A 12,531-nucleotide genomic window follows, 5' to 3' on the forward strand; every position below is an offset into this window, starting at 1 on the left:
AATTTTGTTACAGAACTATTGAACAGAAAATCAGAACCTTCCTGCCATATCTTCTCCTTCTTAGTTTGTTAATACTTCTCTCTTATGCTTAATTACATATTACCTATAACAAACATAAAGTCAAGATTTTCATCCATCAAGTGACATTATATAATGTTATGTTCTGAATGGTTAAATGTCATTTTCACTTACAGTATCAATATTGTTCCCATAAGAAAGTTAATAACTAGCTTGGATAAATTTGTTATGACTCTTGTTATATGGTAATAAATCTAAAAATACTTTATATAAGTACAAAAATGTCACATCATCGATCATATTGACCAAGCCTGTATTGAGTGTATTCAAGACTTTATATATTTAATTCTTCTAACTTTCAATATGGTGAGTGTATCTTTACAAAATATGGCAGTCTTTCAGTTAACATTACAAACCTTTCACATACAAAAAGTATTTTAAAAACTAAAATAAAGATTTGTCTATTAATATATTGAATGTTTGTTGCAAGGTAATTTTCACGTTAAAATTGAAAATACTTTTCCTCACCTCAAAAATACCAAATTTCCTTTGTGTAATAATCCCTAAAACCTCCAAAATGCATTTTAAATGTATTTCATAAGAATATTATCTCATACTAATTTTTATTAGCAAAAGTGTTAATACCCATACCAGCTGTTCTGAGATACATTTTTATTTCAAGTGGGTTTCTCGTAATCAAGGAATACATTTCAAATGTTGTTTTCTTTCAGTATAATTATATTTTATCTGTTATTTTCTCCACTCTATATGAGTTAGTCAATTTGACCACCTCATAACCACCAAGAAATCTAAATTATCCTTTTTTCTTTTAGAATGACTTAAAATCATAACATGAAACTACATTCACGTATCCCACATAGCTTTAAGCTTATAACAGAATCTATTTATAATTACATTTTATTGTTTCATTACCCTTCAAACTGTGTCTAACTACTTTCTATGTCATTATAAGTTTTAAATCATTCAGGGAACATATAGGTCTGTTATGTCATCAAATTATATTACCCACAAACTACTCCCAGCCACCCATGTGCATACCTCATGAAATATTGTTATTATTACTTATTGTACTTTATCTTTAGTTACTTTTATAATAATAAAGAATAAACATGGAAAACAAGAAATAAAATATTCAACAAATCGTTTTTTTTTCTTGCTGTCAACTGTCCAGGACACTAAAGCCTACTTTTTATAATAATCAATAGTGATGTACTAAATAATTTTATCTAAGTACATAATACACCAAAGAACATACCGATAATATGCAAATAGTAGACAATTAACCCTAACTCTCAAACATTTTCTTTCCAACTATGAGACAAAAGCCATCACAAATTCATCCAAGCTAATTGTTAACTTTCTCACAAGAACACGCTTGTACTCTGAGTGAAATTGACTATTATATGTTCAGAACACAACATTATATGTCATTTTGTAAATTAATCCCTTGAATTTCTATTAATTATAAGTAAAAAAAATTGTAATCCTGAAAAAGAGGATATGACAGATGTTGTGGCAGGAGGATTGAGATTTTCTGTTCAATAGCTCTGCATCCAAACATAATTTAAGGCTATAAAAATTATGGTTTCTCTGAGCAATGGCCATTTTATAGTGGGTAATTTATGTATAAGTTCATACTTTTACAAGAGGTGGTGGATGAAATGAAAAAGAAGATGCCGAGAGAAAATGTGTCAAATGTGCCATACAAGGCACAGTTCAGGATTTTTAAACTTTTGTCTTTTAGAATTAAGAAATTAAAACTGGTATACTATTAACATATTGTTTACCAGCTTTCATGCTATACTGACTGATATAACACAACCAAAATTAGTTTAATAAAATTCTGAATGGAAAACACCAAAGCTTTGTGTCACCTACAGTAAAGGATACCCATGGTGAGTGGGTTAATACAACTAATGAATCATGCTGTCTCCTATATAAAATAACATGTACACAGTGACATAACACTTAAATAAAGTCAATACTAACTATTAAAGCCATACAAGGGTTTCTACAACATATATTTATAGCTAATTGGGTAGCTAATTATACAACTTACGAATCATGCTGTCTCTTATATAAACCAACATGTATGCGTTGGTACAATGCTTGACTGTAATATCATCTTCATTGCCACCAAAATTGTGGTCAATTGCCTCCTGTTTAGTGCACCGTGAAACAACGTCATCATCAAACTTGCACCACTAAAAATGGAACACATTTCAGTATGTAATACACGGTCTTCAAAGTCCTACAAGTGATATTCATTACTGGAGACACATCTACAAAAACAAAAACAATATACACAGAATTCCATCCAGGTTAACACGCTAACCCAGTTTTGGACTTTAACAATAACTTGGTCAACTATAAGCAGAAGTAAACATTATTTAATAGTCTGAAAAACATCATGAAAAAAGCTTTAATTTTCTTTTTTAAATAGTAAAAGTCCTAGGGTACATGCTTTTAAGAAGTCACTTTATGTTTTACTAGAAAGATTATTTTTTGGTTTTTTTATCCAAGATCATATGTTAATATTTCATTTTCTTTCACTATGTACAGGACATTATGGAGCAAATTAAGTAAAAATGAATGAATCTTGAATAGTTTTTAATTTCAGAGTCCTCGTTTTGGCATCTTTTTACCCTAAATCCCAAGCCTTATTTACAAGCTCAAGCTCTGAGAGTCCAGAAAGTAATCTTCAGTGTAAACTGCAGAAGGTTAATTAGATTTTGGAAGTTAGGTATGTAATAACAATCAAACATACCATCATTAACCCCACAAGTACAAACCAGATCACTTAATAATATCTTATTTAATGCAGGATACTTCAGTGACCTACCTTTCCATCACCTTTTGGGTTGATGAAAACAACGTAGTGCCCACCATGGTTGTCTCCACTGTGTACTAAAACAGCATGAAGAGTATAACTAGCTGGAGTTGTTTCAGGTTTTTGTAAAAACTCATCCAAACTGAGTTTTTCTGGAAATTCAAACCTGAAATAACAGTTTTTTTTAAGTAAAAATAAAGCACATCAACCAAGATCAATTAACAAAACTGTGATCAACTGAAAATCATTCAAGTTGTCGACAGGAGTAGGTTATTAATTACACTACTGCTTCATTTACTCATCATACATTCTGTACCTATTTGTTAATAACACTGTCCATAACAGCAACTATTCGACTTCTATTTACCTGTCGTTGATCTTTATATTAGTATCAGTTAAGGGGTCATACTGAAATCTCAAAAGATGAAGGTGAAGAACAGGAGGAAAAGAAGCAAAAATGATTCCCTTTTCTGCTTCCTGCAAGCCATAATGTCCAGCATCATACTTGTTTTCTCCATCTAGTGTTTCAACTGCCACATAGTCTTTAAAGGACTTGTATACTGAAATTGTAAAGTAACAGAAAATCTGAGCAACAAACATTTTGCACAAAAATTCCTTAATCTGGACAACAAATGCTTATAAATTAAAAATGAAGTATTTTAAGAAAAAATGTGTTAAATTCTTCCTCACATTTCAGTTAAAAGATATGATTTTAAAATGTTACATCAGATTAAAATACTCTCACACGATATATTAACTTCTGTAATTATTTCCACAAGAGCACAATACACTAATTTAACCTAGAAGCTATGAAATAAAAGAGAAAACAACAACTTTTTATTAGTACTTTTGTCTTGAAACTTCTCTTTGTTTAGATGTTCACATACATAGCTTTACTCCAAAACTAATGCTGGTCTTTACCATTTGCAAAAACATATTGAGACAATTTTTAAAATAATTACCTCATTTTAATACATATTTGGAAATTAATTTTTTTTTTGTATAAACATTAATTTGACCACCTGTTTTCTAACTTGATAGAATAAAGTGCAATGCAAAAATCAATTCAAACTATTTTTCTTATTTACCCTTTTTTAAACACTAACACTTGAGATACTTGATTATTTTGAAACTATATGAAACATAGATGTTTCAGAAATTTAACTTTTCTTCTTTGTTACCATGTTGGATTACAAACAACAGTTCAAAAATTTGATTGAACTGTTACCATATAAAACATGGATATTTCAGAAATGTAAATGTTTTAACAAAGAAAGAATAGATATTTCAGAAATGTTTTTTTTTCTTTCTTTGTTACCCACTTTGAACAAAAACAACATTTCAAAAAGTTGCTTTTTCCAGCTTTATTTTTTACCATTCATTTAAAGTTTGCAAAATATCTTTATTTTTTAAACTTAAGAAAAGTACATTCTATATTTGAGAAACTTACTCGTTTTCTTGCCTTTAACATTCATCTGTATATCGTAGAATGGCTCCTCTCTGCTTGATGTGTAGTCTACATGCTTGCACCTAATAAAGGACTTGAAAACAAATACATTGGAAATCTTTCAACAGTGGTAAATCACGTCCAACTGATAATTCTTACCCAAATAACTCCATATCTAACCTTTACATTAGCCTCAAGGTTCAAAAGTGCAGAGCACTGTACACAAGCTGTTAGTAATAATTACATTAAAATTCTAATTTAAAAACTTAATTAATAAATCTAATTAAAATATTTTAGCATTAAACATTTTTAAATATGAATTTAACAAGACATTTTGTAAATTAGGCATATCGAAATATTAAAATATTTTCATACTTGTTTTTAAGTACTTTTTAAGTTTGGAAACAGCTATTTGTGGTATAACAGTTCTATTTCTGTACGTTTCATTTCTAGCACTAAGACATACCACATATGTGTTAAGCATACAATTATCTTAAATGTTGTACATGATTGTGTGTTCACGTTAGAGATGAAAAAGTTTCATGCAAATAAATCTATTATCCCACAGACAGACATCTCAAAACTTCATAATTTTATAATTAGTTTTAAGTATCTCAAACTTCAAATTGTGCTTATTTTTTTAATATTTTAATTTCCATAAAACTATAAATATCTGAATTTCACTCTGACTATGGATTTTGTAACACTTGAATGATGTTTTATTTTCCAAAATCCAACAAACTACTTATCTCACATTGGGAAAGACATTGTATCTTTTAACTTGGATCACATACAATCACACACAGCAATAGAGATATTTTTTACAAGGAAAATATATGCATAAAACATGTCTCCTTATTTGTGACTGTTGAAGTTACATTCAAGTTACTTTAATATCTTGAAAATGTTCCACTCACTGTCCGAGTCAGATTAAAAATAACTCTTGTTGTCTAGGAATATTTCAGTAATTTTGTTAAAGTAAATTCCAATTTATATGGATTTACTTACACACACAGAATTAAAATGAATTACAGATAAGGACACAGAGCAATCAGAGATGAGAATGGTATTATTCTTATACCATTCTTGTTCTTATTCAGTCAATGCAGAGAAGTACAGTCCTGGTTTTATTCACATTAACAACAAAATAAAAATAGAAAACTAACAACTTTCAAACTACAGTGACAGTGAAATGATAGTTTTCAGTTTAATTATGGATGGTAAAAATCAGTTTAAGTAAGAAAGTAGGCCAAAAACTACAAAACAACAGTATGTCATATGTAAAAAATGTGGCATTGGTCTATTAGTACTAAAGTGACTCAGGAAATCAGTTTTTATTCTGTAACATAATGTTATAGCCTGAAGGACTAAAATTACTTGTTACTATAAGTTTGTATTATACACATTTAGGTGTGCAATAAATGGATTTGTAACCATTACTCTTTCTAATAACTTAAAAATTCTGCAGAAGTTTTTGATGCTGGTGTTGGTAAATACACCATTTTATTTATTTTGTATACTGACTCAAGCATTTCATTTGTTGATGTCTGGATATAAGCAATCAGTACATAAATGTCATTATGACATAACTAATATAAATCAAACAGAGTTCTGTAGGACTTCAGAAGAAATTAAAATCCATTAAGATGTGCTATAGTAAGTTAACTAAAAATTACAGGTCCATTAGGATATTCTGTAGGATATTTAGTAAAATGTGGTCCATCAATGTGTTCTGTAAGAAAGTTAACTAGAAGTAACAAGTCCACCAGTGTGTACTGTAGGATGCAAGTATAAATTATATGTTCATCAGGGTGTGGCAACTATTATCACAGAAATAAATATAATCACAATGACCTACAATCATTTTTCCTTCAAACAGTCGAGGAATGGTTCCTTCCACGCAAGTCCCATTCATCTTGCTTTCCATGTTATCCAGCAGCTAAAGACACAGAAAGAAATATATTTGACTTATTAACTTGCTGTCTTCCAATAAATAAGCACATCATGCCCTAACATAAGCTACTTATTCAGAGAATTTAACAAGTATGTGCTCAATGTTAGTGTTTTTTCTACATCTAGGCTCACCTTGGAAATACAAGTAAAACCAAGAACTAGGCCTATCTTAAAAAAAAAAAACTCTGTTTTATTTTGATAATTTTTAACATGAAAACAACAGTGACTAGGTTAAATAGATTCCCACTTTTATGTCAGGTTTTCCACCAACCTGACTAGTGAATAAATCATAAGCATGTCACTTCAGCAATGTTTTTCATCCTGCAATACGTAAATCTACATCAATATGTCATACTCACTACATAAAGCTACACTGCTCTGATGTATTTAAGTGCTCTGTTCATATCCTGAAGGGATCGTAACAGGCAACAAATGTAATATTTGTTAAATCCTTATTTTCAACCATTTCAATAACAGGTTACTTTATGTTTGCATGAATATAAAAAAACAGCTTTCATAATTTTATATTATTTCACATTAATATCTTTCTGCCAACTCACAAACACAAAAATTATCCTAAAATATGAGTATTTCTGCTAGTTTTTTTTATGAACCTAAGCCAGGAATGTAAACCTTAAAAAAACTATTATTAACCAAACATGTTTATATCTAATGGTTACGAGGACTACATTTTTTCAACCTTTCTTCATAAGGTCAACCACTGATAGAAAGTAAACAATTTCACATGATTATTGTCTAGTCTATCACAGAACTGTATGACAATTTCAACAAGTAAATTATAAAAATGTTTCCATGGTAAATGAATAAACATATATATATAGTTAACTCTTAGTTACAGTATATTTAAGTTGATTTCAAAAGACCTAGAAGCTTCTGAACTTTTAAATAGTTGACCATTTCCAAACAATCTTGATTTTGAGTCTTTTTAAAATTAAGTTGAATTTTTAAGTGATCCTTTGTGCTGAGCCTTTACTTGTGGCCAACTGCATACATGAAAGATTTAGTAGCTTTTCCAACAAGTTTGTACCAAGTCTCCCAATTCATTTTATAAATTCAACTTGGAAGGAAAACTTTACTATAACTGAAAATATAGATAACATTAATATTGTAAAATGTTACATGGGGCATGTAAAGATTCAAACACTATACCAACACAGAGAAACTGACATTCACATGATTCATAATACACTTTATTTATGGCAGCTGGACTGTATTACTACAACATGGCTAGATTTGTTAATTTGTTTTGCTATTCTTAATTACAAAGCTACACAATAGGCTATCTGTACTGTACATGCCATGGGTACTGAAACCCAGTTTTTAGTGTTTGTTATAAGCCTTCAGACTTGTACATAAGAGACACAGGAGATGCTAGATACTGGACAAAGATAGAACTGTGCACTTGTTAGAGCTTCTCTTTATATCATATATCACAAAAAAAACTTTTTAAATTAAAAATATGGTGATAATTCTGGGCAGTAACTTAATCAGGAACATAAACACACAAGCAACATTGAAGTACTCAGTCTGATTCTTGTATAAGCCAATTTGCAGCTGAAATACTCTAATTCAGATCTTAATTCAGGTTCTGTAGGAACTAAAGCCACACAGGTAAAAACTTCATTTTCCTGTACTTCATATAAACTTACCACTCGACACAGCTCCTGGACATCATGTTGCATGAAGGAGTCCAACGTTTCCCACCTGCAATTATAAACAATCCACTTTTTTTTTAACACTGATGGAGAAACAAAAATATAGACTTAGCGTAAAAATAACTGATAAATATTTACAACATTAAATTTAACAATAATTTTAAATCACTTTCAACTTCTCTTGTGAATCATAAAAGTGAAAATACTGAAAGTTTAAAAAGTAAATAATGATAAAGACTTCCTCTTTAAACATTAATCTTGTCTCTTCCTACCCAAATGACTTGGTGAGTTTTTTTGTCCCTACAGGTTTGTCTGAAAACTGAAGTTCATAGAACACTCTCTGCAGTGCTAGTGCAACACTTTTTGATGAGTCATCACTCTCAGTCGGCATCTGGTAAACTGCCTGTTAAGAAGGTCGAAGGAAAAATATAAGCACAATATTCCATCTAGATCTCATAATGATTTGTATTTTTATGTTGACTACATGATAAAACTTGAAGCTAGCAAAAAAAAATAAAAAATAAGAATGTCACACACCCTTTGTTTAAGATAATTTGATCATTAAAAACGTGTTTGACATCTCTCAGCTTAACCTTATCACTAGTCACATCATCACGTTTACTGACTTGAGTTAAAACCTTTATTGAACTACTATTTTATAAATTTATGACAAGTTTCAACTATAATTCAAATGTTAATATTACACATCATTAAATTTCTTAATTTAAAACTAACTATTAAAGAAACACTTCAACATTAATTGTTGCAAGTCACATGGCATGTTGAACTCAACACTGGTTCATATTGGATGTTTGTGTTGTCAAAATGCAGACTGTAATTTTGTACACATCAGGAACTCATATAACTAATATTAACAAGCTGGAATATGAAATAAGAACCTTCTATCTTTTCTATTTGTTAAGATATCGCTCATGTAGTGAATCAAAAACAGTGGTTCCACTCGCCTCTTTCAATATTTTGGAAATGGTCTCTTATATACACTTACTTGTGTATATGACATATGAATAATAAATCAAAAGCTCAGAATGTCCCCCTTGTGACTTTCTAGCCATTTTCATGTATTAGGACACCATCTTGTTCTTTTGAAACAAGATTTCTAGGAGGTAGGTTGTGTCTTTAGTCTGCTTGAAATTTCATATTTTTTAAACCAAAATACAGCTTAGTTACTAAACTTGATAAATCATAATGGAATTCTGTGGTATCTATATAATAATTAATGATTTTTGATTATTCAAATGTACATATAAAACCTAAAAAAAATTTTGTTTCACATCCTCCATATGCAAAATTTCTTAATGCTCATAAAGCTACCAGAAGCAGCAGCCCAACCTAAAGGTCATAAAAAGGAGAGAATTCTCTACTTTACTTCTTCAGTTACTGGTTTATGTTTTAAGAAAAATAAGTTTATGAACTTGTTTATAAATAATAATAATCTATAGATATATATAATGTATAACAATAGAAATGTGACTATTTTACAAAATACAGGTCCACTAAAACACTGCCAAGACAGGTTACTTTGTAAAGACTAATGGCCACTGTGGCTTCTGTATTATTAGCCAGGTATAACTGTAAGATCAAATACAATAAAAATAATTAATATATATAATTGTATATTGTTAGGAAATTTAAGCTATTTCACTAAACGTGTTTTTGTGTTATAATCTGTTGTCATTCAAGAACAAAAAAAGTTTAATTTATATTTATTTCCTAATTTTTATGGTGGTTACAAGGTAGGTCAAACTGACAAACCACTTACAGTTAAGATGTAAAAATAACAAAAAAAATTTAAAATTTGCCTAAAAACGAACATACGAAATGTATTTAGAGGTTGTGGAGATTACACAAATCACATTCGAGATTTTTGACACAAAGAATAGTTTCAATCATAACATGAGTTAAAGTAGTAGAGAAGCACAGATTAGGATGTTGCAAGAAAATTTTAAAGTTGTTGATTATCCCTTTGAAAAAAGTGAAAACCATCATTAAGAAGCGGAATATGGCACATACTACCAAGTCACTACCCATATCACGCCATCCTTCCACAGTAAACAGCCAGGTAAGCAGGAAAATGGTTAGAGATGTCACTGTGAAGCCAACAGACACTTTGAAAGATTTGCAAACTTCCCTGTCTATATATCCTGGTTCCTACACAATGCTGGCCAGTATTGGCGAGTGGGAAGAAAGAAGCCATTCCTGACAAAAAAGGTAATTTTAAATCCAGTATGGAGTTCACAGAAAAGTATGTAAATGTGATCAGAGAAGACACAAGCCCAATACAGCACATCACTTAGTCAACATCATCCTGACTGTCAAGAATGGTGGTGGCAGCATCATGTTGTGGGGATGCTTCTCATTAGCAGGGCCTGAGAAGTGCATTAGGATTGAGTGGAAGATGGATGGTGCAAAGTACAAGCAAATTTTATTGCAAAACATACTTGAGTTGACCAAGAATCTAAACAAGGTAAAAGCTGCACTGGAGTGGTTTCAAAAAAAGAATCTTCTGGTGTGACCAAGTTAAAACCTTGAATTGAATCCAATAGAAAATTTATGGTGAGTGTCAGGGGTTTTATGTATATGTGGGCTAAGAATTCTTCTGCAGTAGGTGTCTTGCCAATAAGTTTGACAATAAGCATACAATATATTCTAAACACTAATTAATTCTCTTTGCTTGTCAAAAGTCCACTGAGGTTGATTCAATTACTTTAGAATCCAACTGACAAGCCAAACTAGTTTTATCTAGTGAATAATCCACTTGCACTACCTCATGAATTAACACAGTTAAATTTCAGACTTTAATCTTTTCTTTGTCTCAAATGTACACTTAGGCTGATTCAATTACTGATCCAACTGACAAACTATTTTTTCTCTGCTCTTATCACAATAGTATCAATGAACAATTCATTTATGCTACCCAGTAGGTTTCCATGGTCGTATCCTGAACTTCAAATAATCATCTTTTTATCACAGTAAACACAAATGTGTTTAATTACTTTAGAACAACCTTGGACAAGACAAATTCTTCTTATTATCCCTATCAAACTGTTAAACTCACTTTAAAATATTGCTTGTTAAGACTAATCACTTACATGCCAACTAACTTCACATTTTCTGACTGAACTTTATTTCTTAACTTACACTCATGCCACCTATATAAATACTTTACTCACCGAGGTCTCAAAAAATAATAAATGTTTAAGTAATGTGACTCCATCAGTATTAGGTAATACTCAATAACAATGAATTGCAAACATAACGTATGCCTCTTACTTAGTTACACATCCAATCTTATCATAAGTATGGCCTTTGAATTATTAAGGTTTAATAATAATTATAAAAACTAAACAAGCTTTAAATTTTAAATTTTCCAATTTTAATTTACTTTATTAAATAATATAAAACACCAACTAAAAATATACATAAACAAGTACTAATATATATTAATGTTGAAGCATATTTCACCAACTTCTAAGAGCATACTTGCTTGGAACTGAATTTTCACATTATGTTGCTTTATCACAAAATCATTAACATTCATTTCAAATAAGAATTTTAGTAGAGAAAAAAAAATGTATCAGGCTAAAAACAGAAGTTATAAATAAGTTAAAAAAAATCCATGAGCTGACATGAAGACAATTTGTAAGACAATGAAACCAAATTTAAATAAATATCTACTTATAGGTATAAAAATGAAACAATATTATAAAGAATATTGTAAAGAAAAGGCTGACTTTTCTACTGGTTACAAATAATCTAACATCAATGTCAGGGAAAATTACACATTATTTTGAAAGAAAATGACATGGGAAGAGCATATCATGTGGAATTGACACTTTTTTTATATCCAATAAAGCAAGAAGGTTTTAATTTGACTTTTCAATATTTATACCACATGTTATTTAATAGTTAAGCATTCAAAAAATTGTATAAATGCAAAATAAAAATCTAAAATGATCAACTTGGAGAACACACAACATGAACTGGAGAAGCTAGATTTCTTTTTTCATATTTCCTTTTGGTATTAAGATATTACAATGTCAATTATAAAGCAAGTTTAGATACCAAGTTTATTCACAAACACTGTTAATAAAGTCAGGCAATTAAACTTTCAATGAAATTCTACAAACATTCAGTTCCATGAGTACTTTAACCACATATTGCACATAACATTAATACATAAACAAAATTAATTTGACTGAGTATAAGTATAAATCAAACCAACTCGCTATCACCAACATACTTATAACCAAGTTTCCTCAATGTTCTACGTCTAGATTTATATGGATAATTAAAAGTCTCCTATATCTTCAGAATCTCAGGTTGATATTCATACTCCAAGTTTCAAGTATCAGTATATTTTACAAGTAAATTTTTTCTGTAAAACATAACTGTTGATAATGGGCCACACAAACTTTATTCATGCTAATTCTAACCTTTCGTAGCTGGTTAGTGAAAAACAGAGTCTGCAAGAGAGAGTTCATATAACAAGTTGCTCCTTGGTTCTTCAGGCCTACAAAACCCGTGTGTTTCTTGGAGTCCCAGCTGTAACAATAATACAATATTAT

At 30.0% G+C, this 12,531-nt stretch overlaps 1 protein-coding gene across 2 annotated transcripts in view; it reads right to left on the reverse strand.

Moving 5' to 3' along the window:
• Positions 1-12,531, reverse strand: part of LOC143237985 (ubiquitin carboxyl-terminal hydrolase 7-like) — a 76,229-nt gene that overhangs the window by 37,723 nt on the left and 25,975 nt on the right. For both annotated transcript variants that reach the window (XM_076477820.1, XM_076477821.1), the window contains 8 exons: positions 12,400-12,508; positions 8,218-8,348; positions 7,940-7,994; positions 6,175-6,255; positions 4,320-4,410; positions 3,237-3,429; positions 2,882-3,035; positions 2,099-2,243 (listed from right to left, as the gene is read on the reverse strand). In XM_076477820.1, coding sequence (XP_076333935.1) covers positions 2,099-2,243; positions 2,882-3,035; positions 3,237-3,429; positions 4,320-4,410; positions 6,175-6,255; positions 7,940-7,994; positions 8,218-8,348; positions 12,400-12,508 — 959 coding nt within the window. The remainder of the gene's footprint in view (positions 1-2,098; positions 2,244-2,881; positions 3,036-3,236; positions 3,430-4,319; positions 4,411-6,174; positions 6,256-7,939; positions 7,995-8,217; positions 8,349-12,399; positions 12,509-12,531) is intronic.

This window comes from Tachypleus tridentatus, chromosome 13 (assembly GCF_004210375.1).
Source record: "Tachypleus tridentatus isolate NWPU-2018 chromosome 13, ASM421037v1, whole genome shotgun sequence".
Lineage (NCBI taxonomy): Eukaryota > Metazoa > Arthropoda > Merostomata > Xiphosura > Limulidae > Tachypleus > Tachypleus tridentatus.